General features: G+C 38.4%; 1 protein-coding gene across 1 annotated transcript in view; it reads left to right on the top strand.

The window, feature by feature from the left end:
* The first annotated feature begins 13,670 nt into the window (after nucleotides 1-13,670).
* The window catches only part of Impg2 (interphotoreceptor matrix proteoglycan 2), a 65,506-nt gene continuing 59,853 nt past the window's right edge, over nucleotides 13,671-19,323 (top strand). The window contains exons 1-2 of the mRNA XM_052157848.1: nucleotides 13,671-13,755; nucleotides 14,218-14,445. Coding sequence (XP_052013808.1) covers nucleotides 13,671-13,755; nucleotides 14,218-14,445 — 313 coding nt within the window. The remainder of the gene's footprint in view (nucleotides 13,756-14,217; nucleotides 14,446-19,323) is intronic.

The raw sequence follows: 19,323 nt of genomic DNA, 5'->3' as shown, positions 1-19,323 counted from the left end.
GTTTTACATTAGTTTCTGAATGTTGGGGGGGATGGTTTTATTTTTATTTGTGAATACTTGTAATGTGAACGTACAAAAGAAAGACACTGATGAAAATATACAAAATCAAACCTCAAATAGCTTTCATAGGTGAGAATCAGAACAGCTTCGGTGGTGACAGCCATTGGATGTGTTGCTCGGTTTGCCTGCCCCTTCTGTGTGATGTCCAGTGCAGTTGGACACAGTGACCTTTCATCAGGTTTAAACTTTGATGACAAGGAACCAACATATTTGCTTCTTTGTTACAAATAAGGACTGTGATGCTGGCAAGGATGGCAGTCCAGTTTCTGCAAGACGGGTGATATCATCAACAAATACTTCGGATTTGTATCTATTCCCTACATAGTATGGATTCTGAGTCTGATCTCTCCATTGTTTCATTCTTATGATTTTATTAATGATATCACTTCAGTTAAAAAAAGTGTAACATTAGCTTGTGTAACATTAGCATTTAGTGAGTGATTAAGAGACTGTCATAATGTGTAACACTTGTCACAATGTAAATCAGTCTTGAAGCCTGTGGAGACAGAGTCAACGTGCAACAATTGCACATTCCAAACACATAATTTTGTAAGGTTGGAAATTCATACATGGCATACAAGTGTTTAGAACAATGGATTTCCGAACAGGTAGAAAGTGGGAACAATTAGACATCCATGGGTGGACAGATAAATTGGTGGCATCCAAAAGCAGTGCCTACTTACTTATTTAGGTAGAAGGAGATGAAGCTATACACAGTGTAATATGAAAAACCATGAAAATGTGTGCTAAGGAAAGGAAACCAGACACACAAGGCCATCTAATATATGATCCCATTTATAGGAAATGGCCATTTAGGCAAATTCATAGAGAAAGGATGCAGATTGTAGGGTTACTGGTATACTTGTGGGTTTGTGTACTTAAAAATGTCTAAAGAACTTTTTCATAAAATATTTTATAATTATAGTGAATCATTCATGATTCCAAAATGTTTTTGTCCATTTTTGTGATGCATTTCCCCTTTTTCCATTTTCCTGAATGTCACCATAGGGAAGCCGACATATTTGTAGAATATTTCTTTTAAAATTTTATTTATTTATTCCGGCCATTGTGGTCCCCTTTCCAGTTCCCCCTTCCACAGTTCCTCATCCCAGTTCCTTCCACCCCTTGCCTCCAAGAGCTTGCTTCTCCCTCCCCCACCAGGCCTCTCCCTTCTCTGGAACCTCGGATTAAGCACATCTTCTCCTGCTGAGGTCTGACCAGGCAGTCCTCTGCTGTGTCTGGGGCCTCGGGCCTGGGGCCATCTCCTGTACGCTGCCTGGTTGGTAACTCAGTCTCTGGGAGCTCCCTGGGGTCTAGGTTAGTTGAGGCTGCTGGTCTTCCTTGGGGCTGCCCTCCCCTTCTGCTTCTTTAATTCTTTCCATAGGGGTCCCTGGCTTCAGGGATGTAGGTGTTTGTGTCAGTTGCTAGTAGGGCCACTCAGGACAGCCATGCCAAGCTCCCATCTGTAAGCGCACCACTAATGTCAGGTTTTGATGCCTCTCCGGTAGATGGATCCCAAGTTAAGCCAGTTCTTGGACTGCCTTTCCTTCAGTCTTTTCTCCATTTTTGTCCCTGCAGTCTGGGTAATGGATTTTGACTGTGGGTTAGTAATCCTGTTCCTCCACTTGAGGCCCTGTCTATCTATTGGAGGTGGACTCTGAGTTCCCTCTGCCAACTGTTGGGCATTTTGGCTACGGCCACCCCCACAGAGTCCTGAGAGCCTCGCACCTCCTAGGTCTCTGGGACTTTCTGGAGGGTTCCTCCTGCTCCCTGGCTTCAGATTTCCAATCATTCTGGCCCTTTGGGCTTCTCTCCTGTTCCCCACACCCCCACCATACCTGATCCTGTTCCCCTTTCCTCCTCCTCCCCTCTCCCACCGAGGTCCCTCCTCCCTCTGCCTCCCATGATTATTCTCTTCCCCCTTTTAAGTGTGATTGAAGCATCTTTGAAGAGACACAGGGAGCCTTGCCTCTGTACTTCCCTGCCAAGAGGTGCTACAGAGGTCAACATTCCTTTCCTCCCTGCTTCATAGGTGCCTCTGGCCTTTGGAGAAGGCCCAGCCTGTCACCAGACTATTGCAATTCCCCCTTTCCCCTTTCATGGTAGTGCTTCCTTCCCCCTGACCACTACCTCCCCTTCCCCTGGGAGGGCAGATGGCAGCCTTGGGAACAGACAGAAAGCACCACACCAGAGCCTCCGCATTGCAGAGGCCAATACTCCCTTTGATTGATAACCAGTATTTCCCTGGTGCACATGACTCCTGCCCTTGAAGGAAGCAGAGACCAATATCCTTGAAATAATAGAAAGCCCACTCTTAGACTGTGGGAGACGGGCAATTAAGTGTTCCCAGAAAGCTGTGACCAGCTTGTAAAAATACACTAGCTTCTGATAATGCAATGTGTTACCTTTCCTACGGCAGGAAGGTTCCTCTCCAGCTGCACAGTTCTGCCTTGTTGTCTGAACAAACTTTATCAGGGTTGAAGGATGGCACTCTCATTATCACCTCCCCAGTCACATTACCCCAAAGTTCCAGGATCCCAGCTTAATGCATATGCACATATATACTCCAGGCCCCTAAACACAAGCATCACATTCCTAACTTTCGCAGTGGGGAAGGCTTGTGATCTGAGTGTGACTTGTGTAATAGACTCTTTGTTTTTACATTAGGCTTGCAATTCCTGGTGGTGTTCTGGGGTTCCTGAGAACTGGACATAACATCTTTACTTGGGCCTTTCTGTTTGTTACACTTCTTATAGTCTGTGGGTTATATCCTAAGTAGTCTGTAATTTTTGACTAATACCCACTTTTCAGTGAGTACATACATCTTCTTTTGGGTCTGGGTGACCTCACTCAGGATGATATTTTCTACTTCCATACATTTGCCTGCAAAATTCATGAAGTTCTTATTTTTAATAGCTGAATAGTATTCCATTGTGCAAATGAATCACATTTTATGTATTCATTCTTCCTTGTGGACATCTGGGTTCTTTGCAGCTTCTGGCTATAACAAAAAAAAAAAAAAAAAAAAAAAAAAAAGGCTGTTATGAACATAGTGGAACTCATGCCCCTGTGGCATGGTGGGGTATCTTTTGGGTATATTCCCAAGAGCTGGGTCTTTGGGAAGAACTATTTCCAATTTTCTGAGGAACTGCCAGATTGATTTATAGAGTGGTTATGCTAGTTTGTAATACTAGCAATGGAGGAATGTTCCTCTTTCTCTATATCCTTACCAACATCTGTCACTTGAGTTGTTGGTTAGCCATTATGAGTGGTATAAGGTCTCAGGGTTGTTTTGATTTGCATTTCTCTGATGACTAAGAACTTTGAACAATTCTTCAAGTGCTTCTTGGCCATTCAAGATTCTTCTGTTTAGTGTTGTATCCCATTTTAAAATTGGACTACTTGGTGTTTTGGAATTTAACTTCTTGAGTTCTTTATATATTTTGTATATTAGCCCTCTATTGGATGTAGGGTTAGTGAAGATTTTTTTTCCCCAATCTGTAGGTTGCCAATTTGTCCTAATGACAGTATCTTTCACCAGCTTTTTGTTGTATTCTGTAGCTGCAGCTATGCAAACTGGTTTCTGGAAGAGAAACTTAGGGATAGATGGAGAAATGGCGAAAAGAGAAATGAGTCAAGTCAACATCGTGCTGATCAAGACTAAAACCTTAATAAATATTAGTCAATGTATAGCTTAGGAAGAAACCCCTCCTCCCAGACTTCAAGGAGAGGTCCGAGAACTTGCTGGCTCCAGCCTCAGCAGGTCGCCTGCTGAGATCAGAGCTTCCTGCTTCCATCGCTAGGGGTGTCTCTGCCCTTTCCTCCTTTGTTCTTGTGTGAAGGTCAATTCCTTCTCTGTAAGCCTTTAAACCCACTTACCTCCCCGACATTAAATGAAGCCTTGACACAACCTAGACTGACTCTGATTTTGTTAGCGTGCTTGGCTTCCCTTTTCTCTCCCCCCCATTTTTGACCCTCAGGTAGTGCCCCTTCGGGACCTGCTGGACGGGTCAATTATGTATGTATTAGGTATGTGCCATGAATTCCTGATTTCTCCAAAACTTTTAACGTGAAGGGGTGTTGTATTTTGTGTAAGTCTTTTTCAGCATCTAATGAGACAATCATGTGACTTTTTTCCTTGAGCTTGTTTATATATTATATTATGTTGATGGATTTTCATGTATTGAACCATCCCTGTATTCCTGGGATGAAGCCTACTTGATCATGGTGAATGATGGTTTTGATGTGTTCTTGGATTCAGTTTGCAAGAATTTTATTGAGTATTTTTGTATCAATATTCATTAATTGTTCTGAAGTTCTCTTTCTTTGTCAAGTCTTTGTGTGGTTTAGTTATCAAAGTAACTGTGGTTTCATAGACTGAATTAGGTAGTATTTCTTCTGTTTCTAATTTGTGGAATAATTTGAAGAACATTGGTATTAGGTTTTTTTTGAAGGTCTGGTAGAATTCTGCACTAAAATCATCTGGCCCTGGGCTTTTTTTTTTTTTTTTTTTTTTTGGCTGGGAGGTTTTTAATTACTCTTTCTGTTTTTTAGGGGTTATGGGACTGTTTATATGGTTTATCAGATCCTGATTTAACTTTCGTACCTGGTATTTGTTTAGAAAATCATCCAATTCATCTAGATTTTTCTAGTTTTGGTGAACATAGCCTTTGTAGCAGGATCTGATGATTTTTTAAATTTCCTCAATTTCTATATTTCCCTTTTAATTTCTGATTTTGTTAATTTGGATACTGTTTCTGTGTCTTTCAGTCAGTTTGGCTATGGATTCATCTATCTTGTTGATTTTCTCAAAGAACAAGCTCTTGGTTTTGTTGATTCTTTGTATCATTCTCTTTGTTTCTAACTGGTTGGTTTTAGCCATGGTTTTAACTATTTCCTGCTGTCTACTCCTCTGGGGGCATTTACTTTTTTCAGTTCTACAGTATGCTGTTAAGTTGCTTATATGGGATCTCTCCAATTTCTTTATGAAGACACTTAGTGCTATGAATTTTCCTCTTAGCACTGCTTTCATTGTGTCCCATAAGTTTGGGTATGTTGTGTCATCATTTTCATTGAATTCTATAATATTTTTGATTTTTTCTTTATTTCTTTCCTGACCAAGTTATCACTGAGTAGAGAGTTGTTCAGTTTCCATGAGTATGTGGGCTTTCTGTTGTTTCTGAAGAACAGCCCTAGTTCGTGGTGATCTGATAGAATGTATGGAATTATTTTAATCTTGTATTGGTTGAGGCTTGTTTTGTGTTCAATTATATGGTCAGTTTTGGAGAAGCTTCCATGAGGTGCTGAGAAGAAGGTATTTTCTCTGGCTTTGGGGTGAAATGTTCTGTAGATATCCATTTGGTTCATAAATTCTGTTAGTTTCATTGTTTCTTTGTTTAGTTTCTGTTTCAATGATCTGTCTATTGGTGAGAGTGGGGTGTTGAAGTCTCCTGCTATTAATTAATTATTAATTAATTGAATCTCCTGAATTAATGAGATTCTATATGCATTTTGAGCTTTAGTAAAGTTCCTTTTATGAATATGGGTGTCCTTGTATTTGGGGCCTAGATGTTCATAATTGAGGTTTCCTCTTGGAGGATTTTTTCCTTTGATGAACTTAAAGTGTCCTTCCCCATCTTGTATGATAACTTTTTTTTTTTTAAAGATTTACTTATTTTATTTATTGTTATATGTAAGTACACTCTTCTGGACATCAGATCTTGTTAGAATGGTTGTGAACCACCATGTGGTTGCTGGGATTTGAACTCGGGACCTTTGGAAGAGCAGTCAGTGCTCTTAACCGCTGAGCCATCTCACCAGCCTGATAACTTTTTTTTTTTTAATGTACTTTGTTTTTATAATTCTGCTGAAAATATAAACAAGAATTAAAAAATAAAAAGAAAATATAGCATAATAAAAAACATACATTTCTCAATTAAATGTATTGGATACATATAAATTTTAAGGGAAGAAGCAAAAAATAAAGGAAAATGGTTGATATTTAAGTGTAGACTACCTAGATTAAAGAAACTTAAAAAAAGTACCATAAAGCTTCTAGTTCCTCTGAATAATATCCATATGGTTGGAGTATCCTCACTGTGGAAGTGATTTTGTCATCTTTGTATATGTTATACTTTATTGGTACTTTACAACGATGGCTTTTAAGACCCTGGCAGACATATTTTTTTGGAAACAAGACTGGATTAAAAAAAAAACAAAAAACTCTGCTAAGACGCAATATACCTTATTATTATTATTTTTTGGTCCTCCAAACTTCAGGAAAAGGGGTAATTCACTAGAACATTTTAACACCCAAATGCTTCAACCTACACATTTTAAACATTTTTAAAACATTAGTTATATTGCCCAAATTCATTATTGAAAGAATATTAGCAAGACAGTATTTTGGTAAATTAAATCTTAAACATGGCCTTTCAACAGAATTTAAAGGCCCATGCTAAAATGTAGTTTTCAAAATCTTTTTTTTTTTTTTTTAAAGGGAAGTAAAAATGCTTTATGATAAAAATTAAAGATTTACATGGAAAATACACATTAAAATTGACAATTTTCACGGAAAATTAAAGAGTAAAGTGGTAGACATGTAAAACATTGCTAAATTAATTGAAATATGGGATAGAAACATTTTATGATAGAAATGAAGATTTACGTGGAAAATATTTCTGACAAAATTGTAGGAAAATGAAGAAAAACATGTTAGAGTTGAAGATTATCATGGAAAATTTTATATAAATATAATAATGGTAGGCTTAAAAGTTGATTGAAAGTGGAATTAAAAACATTTTCTGATAAACTTGAATATTTACATGGAAAATATTTCTGATAAAATTTGTGGAAATATATAGAAAAACATGTTAAAATGAAAGATTATCAGAGAAATTATATAGATAAAATGATAGGTATAAAGATAATTGTAAGTTGATTGAAGGTGGAATTACAAACATTTTCAGATAACATTGAAGATTTACATGGAAAATATTTCTGGTAAAATTCAAGAAATAGACAAATACATTAAAATTGATTATTTCATGAAAAATTTTACATAAAAAATGGTAGATATAAAAACTCTAAATTAATTGAAGGTGGAATTAGAAACATTTGTGATAAAATCAAAGGTTTACATTGAAAACATTTCTGATAAAATAGAGGAAGTATATAGAAAGACATTAAAATTGAAGATTATCACGAAAAATAATGCAGATAAAATGGTAGATATAAAAACATTACTAAATTAATTAAAAGGGGGATTACAAACATTTTCTGATAAAATTGAAGATTTAAATGGGAAATATTTTGTTAATCTGTGTCTTTTTATTGGGGAGTTGAGTCCATTGTTGTTAAGAAATATTAAGGAATAGTGATTGTTGCTTTCTGTTATTTTTGATGTTATTTTTATGTTTGTGTGGGTATCTTCTTTTGGGTTTGTTAGAAGATTACTTTCTTGCTTTTTCCAGGGTATAGTTTCCCTCCTTGTGTTGGCATTTTCCATCAATTATCCTTTGTAGGGCTGGATTTGTGGACAGATATTGTGTAAATTTCGTTTTATTATGGAATATCTTGGTTTCTCCATCTATGATGATTGAGAGTTTTGCTAGACTGGCATTTGTGTTCTCTTAGGGTCTATATGAGGTCTTCCCAGGTCTTCTAGCTTTCATCATCTCTGGTGAGAAGTCTGGCGTGATTCTGATGGGTCTGCCTTTATAAGTTACTTGCCCCTTTTCCCTTACTGCTTTTAATATTCTTTCTTTGTTTAGTGAATTTGGTGTTTTGATTATTATGTGCTGGGAGGACTTTCTGTTCTGGTCCCATCTGTTTGGAGTTCTGAAGGCTTCTTGTATGTTCATGGGCATCTCTTTCTCTAGGTTAGGGAAGTTTTCTTCTACAATTTTGTTGAAGATATTTACTGGACCTTTAAGATGTAAATCTTGTCTATACCTATAATCCTTAGGTTTGGTCTTCTCATTGTGTCCTGGAGGTCCTGGATGTTTTGGGTTTCCAATCTTATAAATTTTCCATTTTCTTTGACTGTTGAGTCAATGTTTTCTATGGTATCTTTAGCACCTGAGGTTCTTTCTTCTATCTCTTGTATTCTGTTGTTGATCTATGACTCCTGAATTCTTTGCAAGGTTTTCTGTCTCCAGAGATGTCTTGCTTTGTGATTTCTTTATTATTTCTAATAAAGAAATAATTTCTCATCCACTTTTAGATCCTGGATGGTTTTGTTCAGTTCCTTCACTCGATTGTGCTTTCCTGTAATTCTTTAAGGGATTTTTATGTTTCTTCTTTAAGGGCTTCTGCCTGTTGACCCATGATCTCCTGTATTTCTTTAAGGGATTTTTATGTTTCCTCTTTAAAGGTTTTTACCTGTTGACCGATGTTCTCATGTATTTCTTTAAGGGTGTTATGTAAGCCTTTCTTGAAGCCCTCTATCAGCATTATGAGATACGATTTTAAATTCAGTTTTTGCTTTTCCAATGTGTTGGGGTATCTAGGACTTGCTGTGGTGGGAGAACTGGGTTCTGATGTTGCCATGTGGCCTTGGTTTCTGTTGGTAGGGTTCTTGTACTTGCCTTTCGCCATCTGGTTATCTCTGGTGCTAGTTGGTATTGTTGTCTCTAGCTGGAGTTTGTTCCTCCTGTGGGAATAAGCCTGTGTCCTTACTTCTCTGAGCTCAAAAGTAAAAGCAGTGCTGGGAGATCTCTCTCTCCTGTAGTGCAATGCACAGCAGGCTGTGGAGTTTCCAGGCTCCCTGGTGCTTAGAAGACTTCCGTCACAGCTGCTCCCCTGAACTTAGACCCTGTGTGCTCCTAGCTGGTCCCCTCCAGAGAGTAGGTAGAGATCTCATCTCTGTGCTCAGAAGTGAAAACGCTGCTGAGAGATCACTCTCTCTTGGTGGACTGTGCACCATTTGATAGACTATTAAATAGACTCAAAGTCTATTTAATCAAATATTAGAATGGCAACTTCAGCTTGTTTCTTGGGACCACTTGCTTGGAAATCTTTTTTCTAGCCTTTTATTCTGAGGTAGTAACTATCTTTGTCAGTGACGTATGCTTCTTGTATGTAGCAAAATGTTGGATCCTGTTTTTGTATTCCATCTGTTAACCTGTGTCTTTTTATTGAGGAATTGAGTCTATTGATGTAGAGAGATATTAAAGACAAGTGATTACTAGTTCCTGTTATTTTTGTTGCTGGAGGTGGTATTACATGTGTGTGATTCTCTTCTTTTGAGTTGTGAAATGTTTAATTTCTTGTGTTTTCTTTGGTGTGGTTGCCCTCCTTGTGTTGCAGATTTCCTTTTAGTACCCTCTGTAGGGCTGGATTAGTAGAAAGAAAGTGTCTAAATTTGGTTTTGTTATGGAATATCTTTGTTTCTCCATCTATGGTTATTGAGCGTTTGGCTGGGTATCCTGGGCTGGTATTTGCGTTCTTTTTAAGGTCTGGCTGACATCTGTCTAGGATCTTCTGGCTTTTAGAGTCTCTGTTGAGAAGTGTGTTATAATTCTGATGGTCTACCTTTACATATTACTTTGCCTTTTCTCCTTTACAGCTTTTAATATTCTTTCTTTGTTTTGTGCTTTTAGTGTTTTGATTATTATGTGGAAAGAGAATTTTTCTGGTCTGGTCCAGTTTGGTGTTCTGAAGGCTACTCGCACCTTTGTGGCCACCCATCTCTCTCTGTCTGGGTTAGGGAAGTTTTCTTCTATAACTTTGTTGAAGATATTTACTGGCCCTTTAAGTTTGGAATCTTTACTCGCTTCTATACCTACAATCCTTAGGTTTGGTCTTCTCATTGTGTCCTGGATTTTCTGGATGTTTTGGGTTAGGAGCTTTTTGCTTTTTGCGTTTTCTTTGACTGTTGTGTCAATGTTTTCTATGGTGTCTTCCACATCTGAGATTCTTCTATATCTTGTATTCTGTTGGTGATGCTTGCATCTGTAGCTCCTGATCTCCTTTCTAAGTTGTGCATCTCTAAGATTGCCCCCATTTGTGTTTTCTTTATTGTTTCTATTTTCATTTTTAGTTCTTGCATCATTTTGTTCAATTCCTTCACCTGCTTGATTGTATTTTACAGTATTTTAAAGGATTTATTTGTTTCCTCTTTAAGGGTTTCTACCTGTATGCCTGTGTTTTCCTGCATTTCTTTTAGGCAGTTATTTATATCCTACTAAAAGGCCTCAATCATCTTCATGAGATGGGATTTTTAGGTCATTATCTTGCTTTTCAGGCATGTTAGGGTATCCAGGGCTTGCTGTGGTGGGAGAACTAGGTTCTGATGGTGCCGAATTGCACTGGGTTCTGTCACTCCTGACTTTGCACTTGCCTCTGGTCATCTGGTTATCTCTGGTGTTAACTGGTCTGGGTGTCTCTGACTGGAGCTGGCTTCCTTGGAGGCAGGTAGAGCTGTGTTTGGTTAAATTAGGCCTCCGGCGGCCTGTCTGGTTAGAGCAGTCCCTGGTTACTGTGGACCTCCTGGGAGGCAGGCAGACTGTAGGATGTGAGAAGATATCCAGACTGCTCTACTTCTGCTCTGTTAACTAGGCATATTACTGTGGAAATTTGTAAACTTTCCTTATTATGTGTCGGAAGAGAGCATTCTTTGTATGTGAGACCTCCGGCTGCTGTGGCTTGTGCTTACCCGAATGATCTCATCTGTAAAACTGTACTTTTGTGAGGACTGGAGAAATCAAAGCCTTAAGAACTCAGATGAAGATATATTCAGAATAACTATGGTAATAATATCTTTCAACAAGGTATACATGGGACCATGTAATACCACTTTAAATCCATATCATAGCTGGGATTTAGCCTGAAGATGGTTTTGTTTCTAAAAAGGTTAATCTTTCTATTATGTTTATTTTAAGTTGATATTAGATGTAATTTATAATGGCAGCACTTGTAACTCCAAGCAGTTGGATAAGTAATACTTTATGTAAAACTGTTAGTCAGCCTTTTATTAGACGAGTACAAAAGCAAAACAAAAACAATCAAACAAAACGGAACTCTTTCCTCTTTTAAAAGCAAATGCTTCTTCTTCTTCTTTTTTTTTTAAATAATAGTTTTAGGGCTAGAAAGATGGCTCAGCAGTTAAGAGCACTGACTGCTCTTCCAGAGGACCTGAGTTCAATTCCCAGCAACCACATGGTGGCTTACAACCATCTATGGGATCCAATGCCCTGTTCTGATGTGTCTGCAAACATCTACAGTGTGTGTGTGTGTGTGTGTGTGTGTGTGTGTAAAATCTTTTAAAAAAAAGAAATAATATTTTTAGTTTATTTTTTTAAAAAATTTAGGTAATTTGACCATATCTATCCATAATTACCTCCCTCTACCACCCCCAGTATCTCTACCTTTCAACCATCTGTGTCCTCTCTTTACGTTGTTGTTTATTACTAACTCCCTAGTATCACTAGTGCTGCCCATATGAGCACAGATGTGGGGGCCATCCATTGGGACATGTCCCCAAAGGAGAGGACTCTCCTGCAGCAGCCTCAACTCCTAACCCTCTTTAATCAAGGGGTGATCTTAGGGGGTCTTCCACATTTGCGCTAGTATTTTGGTGAATATTCATTTCCAGATAACACTGTACATTGCTATTCATTTTTCTAAAATACCCTTTGTTCAAAGAATAATCATACAGAATAATTTATTCTTCTGTTCCTTCATAGAAATTTATATAAAAGCTTAACATTTTTATTTCATATACACATGCTTTGATATGTGGGTTCCAAGGCCATACAATAGAGGAAATATTTGCATTACAAAGGTTTTCTTGGTATAAGCCCAGCAATGTTTCCAAACTGCCTTGATTGTCAGAAGCGTTTCATTTTTTAGTGTAGGCCAATAAAAAGTTTAGTTCCCACCAGTGTTTGTTAATTAAAATTTTCTCTGACGGGGCTGGAGAAATGGCTCATCAGTTAAGATCACTGACTGTTCTTTAGAAGGTCCTGAGTTCAAATCCCAGCAACCACATGGTGGCTCACAACCATCGGTAATGATATCAGATGCCCTCTTCTGGTGTGTCTGAAGACTGCTACAGTGTACTTACATATAATAATGAATAAATCTTTAAAAAAATCTCTCTGTTTTTGCATTCATCAACAAGTATGTAAGACTTTTTTTTTTGTTTTTTCTACTCTGACTCATGTTAAAGCTTTCAAGTTTCTTATAATGTTACTAATATTTTACAGATACTTCTATGCACACACAGCTTTTAGAAGGGCTGTAAATGTTTATTTGTGGCTGTCATAAATATAACTGATAAGCTCTTTCTACAACGTAAAATCATTGACAATGACAAAATTAGTTAAGAATTCTAAGGAATATGTGCTGTAGATCTTAAGAAATTAAAAAGAAGTTCACCATAATAAATAAAACAAAATTATAAATTATTTGATAGTATTTTCTAGTTTCCATTGGGTGTTGTTGTTGTTTTCTTTTTTTTAGGGGGGGAGGCTAACTTTGTTGCTTTCTACTTGGTTAGGTGGATGAAAACCTTTACCAGTATAGAATTTTATCTGATCACATTTGGTGTAGGACACCACTTTTAGATAAAGAGTTTCTCATGTTCAAATAGACAAATACCCTGTGAATGCCATTCTGGGATTCATTTTATCTCAAGAATATGCTGCTATTACTTTAGGGCAGGAAGGGCTCAGAGCAAGGTCAGAGAAGAACTGTTCAGACAGAAGGAGTCAACTGTAATGGACTTGACTACAATCCAGGGCACTAAGACATACACACTACCCTGCTGTTCACAGAACCCCATCAAAACAGCTTGCAGAAGGTTTCTTGGTAGATACTTTCTCTTTACTATCTTGAGTGGCTTTTCCATACTGCTTCTAAAACAAATTTGTCCCCTGGTGAATTCTTTCACTGGAATGTCACTAATCATCTCAGACGGCATGATCTCCAAATTATATAGAAAACTTGGCACCACAGTTATCTTTATAAAACATGATTTATATTATACACTTAATATTTGTCAGGTACTGTTTTAAGCCATGCCATGTGGATGAAATGAGTTGATGTGTTGTTAATTCTCACAACAGTGCTACCATGGGCTTGCCTTATTATTCCTTCACTGAGCACAGGAGGAAGACTGAGTAATTAAAAAGGAAGGATTTTCTTCTATCCAGGAAACAGAGCACTTTTAGGCTTCTGCCTCTTAGTTCTAGGAAAACAAAGAGAGCATGTCAATCTACCACATTTGACCCACTGAGTCAGAACATCTGTAGGCACCCGTGAAGCACACTACTTGTAAATGAACCTCTTGTTAAAGAGAGGTGTGGGTCAGTAAGGAGCTTAGCTGTCTAGATTAGCATAGAATCCTCTCTGCCCATCTGACCTAATTAGCTTACCTCCCTGCTTCCATAGTGTCCCTATTAAGTCAGAGAAGAAACCAGAGCTACTGGGAAAGGATGACCTTTTGTTTACGCTAATTGACAATGGTTTTCGAGTGGCTGCCCACTCCCAGACATAAACTTTTATCTGCAAGGACTTCTTTTGGGAAAAGTTTGTCAGTGAGAATTTTAAAACTCCATATGTTCCCTTAAGGATTTTGTCATCCCCTTCCTTTGGATTTGGCCCAGATGATTATGTTTCCTCCTTTGGGGAGGATTTCTCTGGGCATTTTGATACTTTTCCTGGCAGGAGGAAACCTTGTGTCCGACTCAGGTAATTGAAAACTGATTTTTCTCAGATTTCCAGGGACCTTAATATAGTCTTAAAATAGCAATATTTGGTGTGGTTGCTGTTAGACAATATGACTATTCACCTTCATGATTGCTTCATTAAGTAGTCTTAAAATATTTCCCATAATTTGGGTTTCCCTTCCTCATTAATAATTTCTGGTTCAAACTTTACATTCTTGTGTTGAAGTTTGGTGTCTGTTTGGTTTTCAGAACAACCTTGAATTAAATTAAATTTGGCTTGATCACTAGCCAAATGGGAAAAAAATTGAACACTTCTTTTGATATGCATACGTGCATGAGTTGTCTTTACATTTTCACTGTGGTGCAAACAAGTACTTTTCTGGATTTGCTGTCACTTGTCACTTGTGTGCGGTCTCCATTTCCCCCGAAGCCCTGGCTGTGCTCCCAGTCTGTTTTCTGTACTAACAGAGCATCTTTTCTGCAGAAGAGATACAAGAACCCATGCATGCAGTCTCTGTCCTCTCACCTGAGAAGTCAACAGACCTTTCCCTGCCTACCGGGAGGAGACAGCCTTTGGATGCCTCAGAGCCTGGGAGGAGGTGGCTGCTTAGAAGGCAGCGATCTATTCTGTTCCCAAATGGAGTAAAAATTTGCCCCAGTGAAACTGTTGCAGAGGCTGTGGCAAACCATGTGAAGTATTTTAAAGCCCGAGGTAAGTAGGTGTACTCAGACTATCACATTTATGACAATTTAGATAGAAATGAACCAAATAATAGTGAGAAAAGGGCTTAATCATATTAATATAAATTAAGATAAAAGTATACATTAAAGAAAAATATTTGATGTTTTTGAAGTTCTTGAAAACACTTTTGTGACTGGATATATTCAAGTATAATTTTTTATTTTTCTTTATGGTAACTTGCTTACCTATACTCACAAGACATATTTACAAACAGACGTATGTGCTTTCTCTCTTATTTTATAGATGAAAACATAATGACTATTGTTATTGTGTACTTTGGACATGCCACAGATTGATGAAGATGGTTGTATGATTAGGAGACAAAATTTTTAATGTTAAAAGTGATGACCTCACATGATGACCTCTCAGTGGCCTTACATGACCTTTGTCTTATTTTCGATTAAGCAATTTCATCCTTGGGTTCAATTCAATATGTAATTGTACACTATGTCTCTTACATTGCTTCATTGAACATTATATATATATAAGATTATATATCATATACATATATAACATTATATATCATATGTCATATATCATGTATCGTGTATCATGTATCATATATCATATATCATATATATTATATATGTATATGACATTTGTAGGTTTTTCACAATTTTGTCCTTTTGTATGTTCAACAGCCGATAAAACGTGCCGTGATATGCATGTGATATTAGTAAGCTCAGTGTAGAGACTGGTGATGAACTGATCTGTCCTGTTTCACATTCATCCATTTGTTCAACGGAGCACTTAGGCTTTTCCCTGGCACCCGGTTGTCTGACTGCCCTTCTCCGCTGCTCCATCATTATCTGAATGCCCTGATCCCTGCCATTGTCTTCTACACTAAAGGTTTTAAAATAAGAACTTAATATCAGGCAAAACATACTCTCTATATGTAATGTGTTAAGTCTCTCTAACATGGCATGGTGTATGAGTAGCTCTTTTAAGGATGTTACAGCCTTGATCATATTTGAGGAGTATCAAATGCTACATAGGAATAGGTTCTTTTACTTGACAAAGGGAGTCACAGATCTAGAATTTGTACGTAGGACTTTAGGTTGGAAGTGAAATTGGGAATTGACCAAGATCATGAAGGGTCTACCAACAGTGGGCAGTGATAGAGCGAAATCTAATGAGACAATTTACACTGCTTGGATTTTAACTTCAAACTGCTCCAGATGTCCAGCTGCTTCAGTTATCCACGCCACAGCGAAGAGGAAAGGGCCGGCCAGCAAGGAATCTGCTGCTGCTTTGTGTTGCTTTCTTCCTTTTTTCTTTATAAATTCAAGAGATACTGCTTAAAAAGAAGCCAATGTTTTTGAAATAATTAAAAAACAACAGGTGCTGCAAGTGGGTTATTGAAAAGGAGCCTTAAAATACACATACAAGTAACATTGTACTTTCTAAACAGACTGTACTTATATATTTGGTAATACACACACACACACACACACACACACACATGTCTCTCTGTGTGTGTAATAAAAAAAGAAGCTGTGAAAGAGCAAGGAAGGGTATGTGGCAGGTTTTGGAGGGAAGAAGGGGAAATGATGTAATTATATTGTAATTTCAAAAAATAAAAGAATTAAAAACATTAGAAAGAATGGGAACCTCAGAAAAGTAAATGGTTCACACACCCATTATAATATAGTAGTTATTATGATCATGATGGAAAATAATACTTCAAATGATATGCTTTTGAAAATGGGGAAAGTTTGGGGGAAATGGCTTGGTGGTTAAGAGCACAGACTGCTCTTCCAAAGGTCCATGTTTTGATTTCTAGCACGCATGTAGTGCCTCACAACCATCTGTAACTCCATTCCCAGGACATCTGATGCCCTTTTCTGGTCTTCATAGGCACCAGGCATACATGAGGTACACAGACATCCATACTAGGAGTTGATCTAGTTTGGGCCTGCACAGGTTTTATGCCTGTTGTTATAACCACTGTGAGTTTGTATGTGCAGATTCCCTGATGTGCCTAAAAGATAGTCTCCTTGTGTCATTTTACCACCTCTGGCTTTCTGTCCTCTCTTCTATAATGATCCCTAAGCCTTGGGGAATTATAATACATACATTTCCTTCAAGTTAAGCACTCATTACAGGCATTGCTGTTGCTCTGGGTTATTCTCTAGTACTTGATGGGAATACCTGTTACTGACCTGGAAGCCTCATCCCTTACTGGCCAGATTTTACAGTGCCGAATGGTGGGATGGTGCTAGGCACACTGTCAGAAGAAACAGGAATCTTCAATCTCAGTAGCCACCATATGACACTATCCTACTGTGTGAACTCTGTACCCATAGAACTTTGTTTGTTCAACATCCTTGGAGGAATGCCTCTGCCTGTCCAAGGAAGAGGCAGAGGCAGAGGCAGAGGCAGAGGCAGAGGCAGAGGCAGAGGCAGAGGCAAGATGTTCCCTGTTCCCTCCTCATCCATGCAGTTTAGTAAGTTCAAGGGCATCATGCAAATAGCACCCATTTAGACATGGTACCTTCTGTATCTGAGCACATCTGGTGATGGTGACGAGAACTAGTCTGTGTGTTTTCACTGTTTCTCTGTTCCTGCTCTGAACTTGGAGCCCTCTGGAACAAAAGCTGCACAGAGTACTAGGAAAGGCACTCTAGATCAGTCCTCTGGTTCTGCTGAATCTCGAATTTGACTTTAATTCCTCAGTAGTGGCCACTGGAGCGTTTTGATAAATCCTACATAGCTGTAAATGCTACAAACTACAAATATTGGTCTGTCAAGTCATGCCTACTAGTGCTACAGTGGCACGGACATCATGGGAACAACCAACTGCTTTCTCATGGAATTTAAATCCCACTCCACAAGATGAAACCCATACCTGGTACCATCATCAAGCCAAGAACCCATGACCAGACAGGTTATAAGACCCCAGGGAGAGCCTACTCCTATTATGCTAGTCAGTAGGCATAGTGTTCAACCAACTCTTGATGACTTACCTCTATATTCAAAGACTAGTGTATCTCTCATCCCACATCCGGCAAGCTTCTATTTACACATACTTATTTGATTAACACAGAGACCCATGGCTGACAAGAAACAGAGAATAAGAGACTTCAGAATGCCAAGGAGATTAAGTACAGACGCTACAGAATGAGAAAAAAGAATTTGCTACTTACATATATAACAAAGGATGAAGATCCCAAATATAAAAAGAACGTTAAACAAGAGTTCAAATAACTCAGCTAGGCTCAGTAGTACATGTCTTTAATCCCAGCAGTTGGGAGGCAGAGGCAGGGATATCTCTGTAAAGTAAATGAAATGAAAGCACAACTTATCAGAACCACTGGGATATAGTGAAGGTGGTTCTAAGCAGAGAGTTACATATGTAGGAAATATGTAGATAAGCCATCCCTGCCTATGTGAAAAATAAGGTGACATTTTCTGGTGATCCCAGAGGGTATGGGACCTCAAAAGCTGAGTGTAGTTCTATTTGTTTAAAGCTGATGTTCAGGAGTAATGTGGGATAGGATGAGGCCATCTATAACTCTGCCATGAAGTATAGATAGGGCTTCCAGATTTAATGAGTAAAATGTAGGGCAGTCAGCTAAAACTTGAACTTTAGTTAAACGACAGATTTTTTTTTTTTTAAGTAGGCACCATACAATATTTGATCTGTACAGTTGCTGGCTCCATGTCTCTAGGAAAGTTATTCATTCCTTTTTGCAAGTGCATGCACACACACACACACACACACACACACACACACACACACACACACACACTAAGGGTTGGAGTGTTTTGCTTCCATGCAATTATATGTACCACATATGTGGCTAATGCCTGTGGAGGTCAAAGGAAGACATCAGAATCCTGGCACTGGAATTGTAAACAGTTGTGAGCCACTGTATAAGTGCTAAACACCAAAACTTGGTCTTTGTCAGTAAATACCCTTAATCACTGGCCCATTCCTTCAGCCCCCAGAAAATTATACTTTTTTAAATTTTTTTATTCGATATAATTTATTTACATTTCAAATGATTTCCCCTTTTCTAGCCCCCCCCACTCCCCGAAAGTCCCATAAGTCCCCTTCTCTCCCCCGTCCTCCCACCCACCCCTTCCCACTTCCCCGTTCTGGTTTTGCCGAATACTGTTTCACTGAGTCTTTCCAGAACCAGGGGCCACTCCTCCTTTCTTCTTGTACCTCATTTGATGTGTGGATTATGTTTTGGGTATTCCAGTTTTCTAGGTTAATAACCACTTATTAGTGAGTGCATACCATGATTCACCTTTTGAGTCTGGGTTACCTCACTTAGTATGATGTTCTCTAGCTCCATCCATTTGCCTAAGAATTTCATGAATTCATTGTTTCTAATGGCTGAATAGTACTCCATTGTGTAGATATACCACATTTTTTGCATCCACTCTTCTGTTGAGGGATACCTGGGTTCTTTCCAGCATCTGGCAATTATAAATAGGGCTGCTATGAACATAGTAGAGCATGTATCCTTATTACATGGTGGGGAGTCTTCTGGGTATATGCCCAGGAGTGGTATAGCAGGATCTTCTGGAAGTGAGGTGCCCAGTTTTCGGAGGAACTGCCAGACTGCTTTCCAGAGTGGTTGTACCAATTTGCAACCCCACCAGCAGTGGAGGAGTGTTCCTCTTTCTCCACATTCTCGCCAACACCTGCTGTCTCCTGAATTTTTAATCTTAGCCATTCTGACTGGTGTAAGATGAAATCTTAGGGTTGTTTTGATTTGCATTTCCCTAATGACTAATGAAGTTGAGCATTTTTTAAGATGCTTCTCCGCCATCCGAAGTTCTTCAGGTGAGAATTCTTTGTTTAACTCTGTACCCCATTTTTTAATAGGGTTGTTT

Source organism: Apodemus sylvaticus, chromosome 15 (genome assembly GCF_947179515.1).
Source record: "Apodemus sylvaticus chromosome 15, mApoSyl1.1, whole genome shotgun sequence".
Classification (NCBI taxonomy): Eukaryota; Metazoa; Chordata; class Mammalia; order Rodentia; family Muridae; genus Apodemus; species Apodemus sylvaticus.
This window is presented reverse-complemented; position numbering and strand designations above follow the sequence as displayed.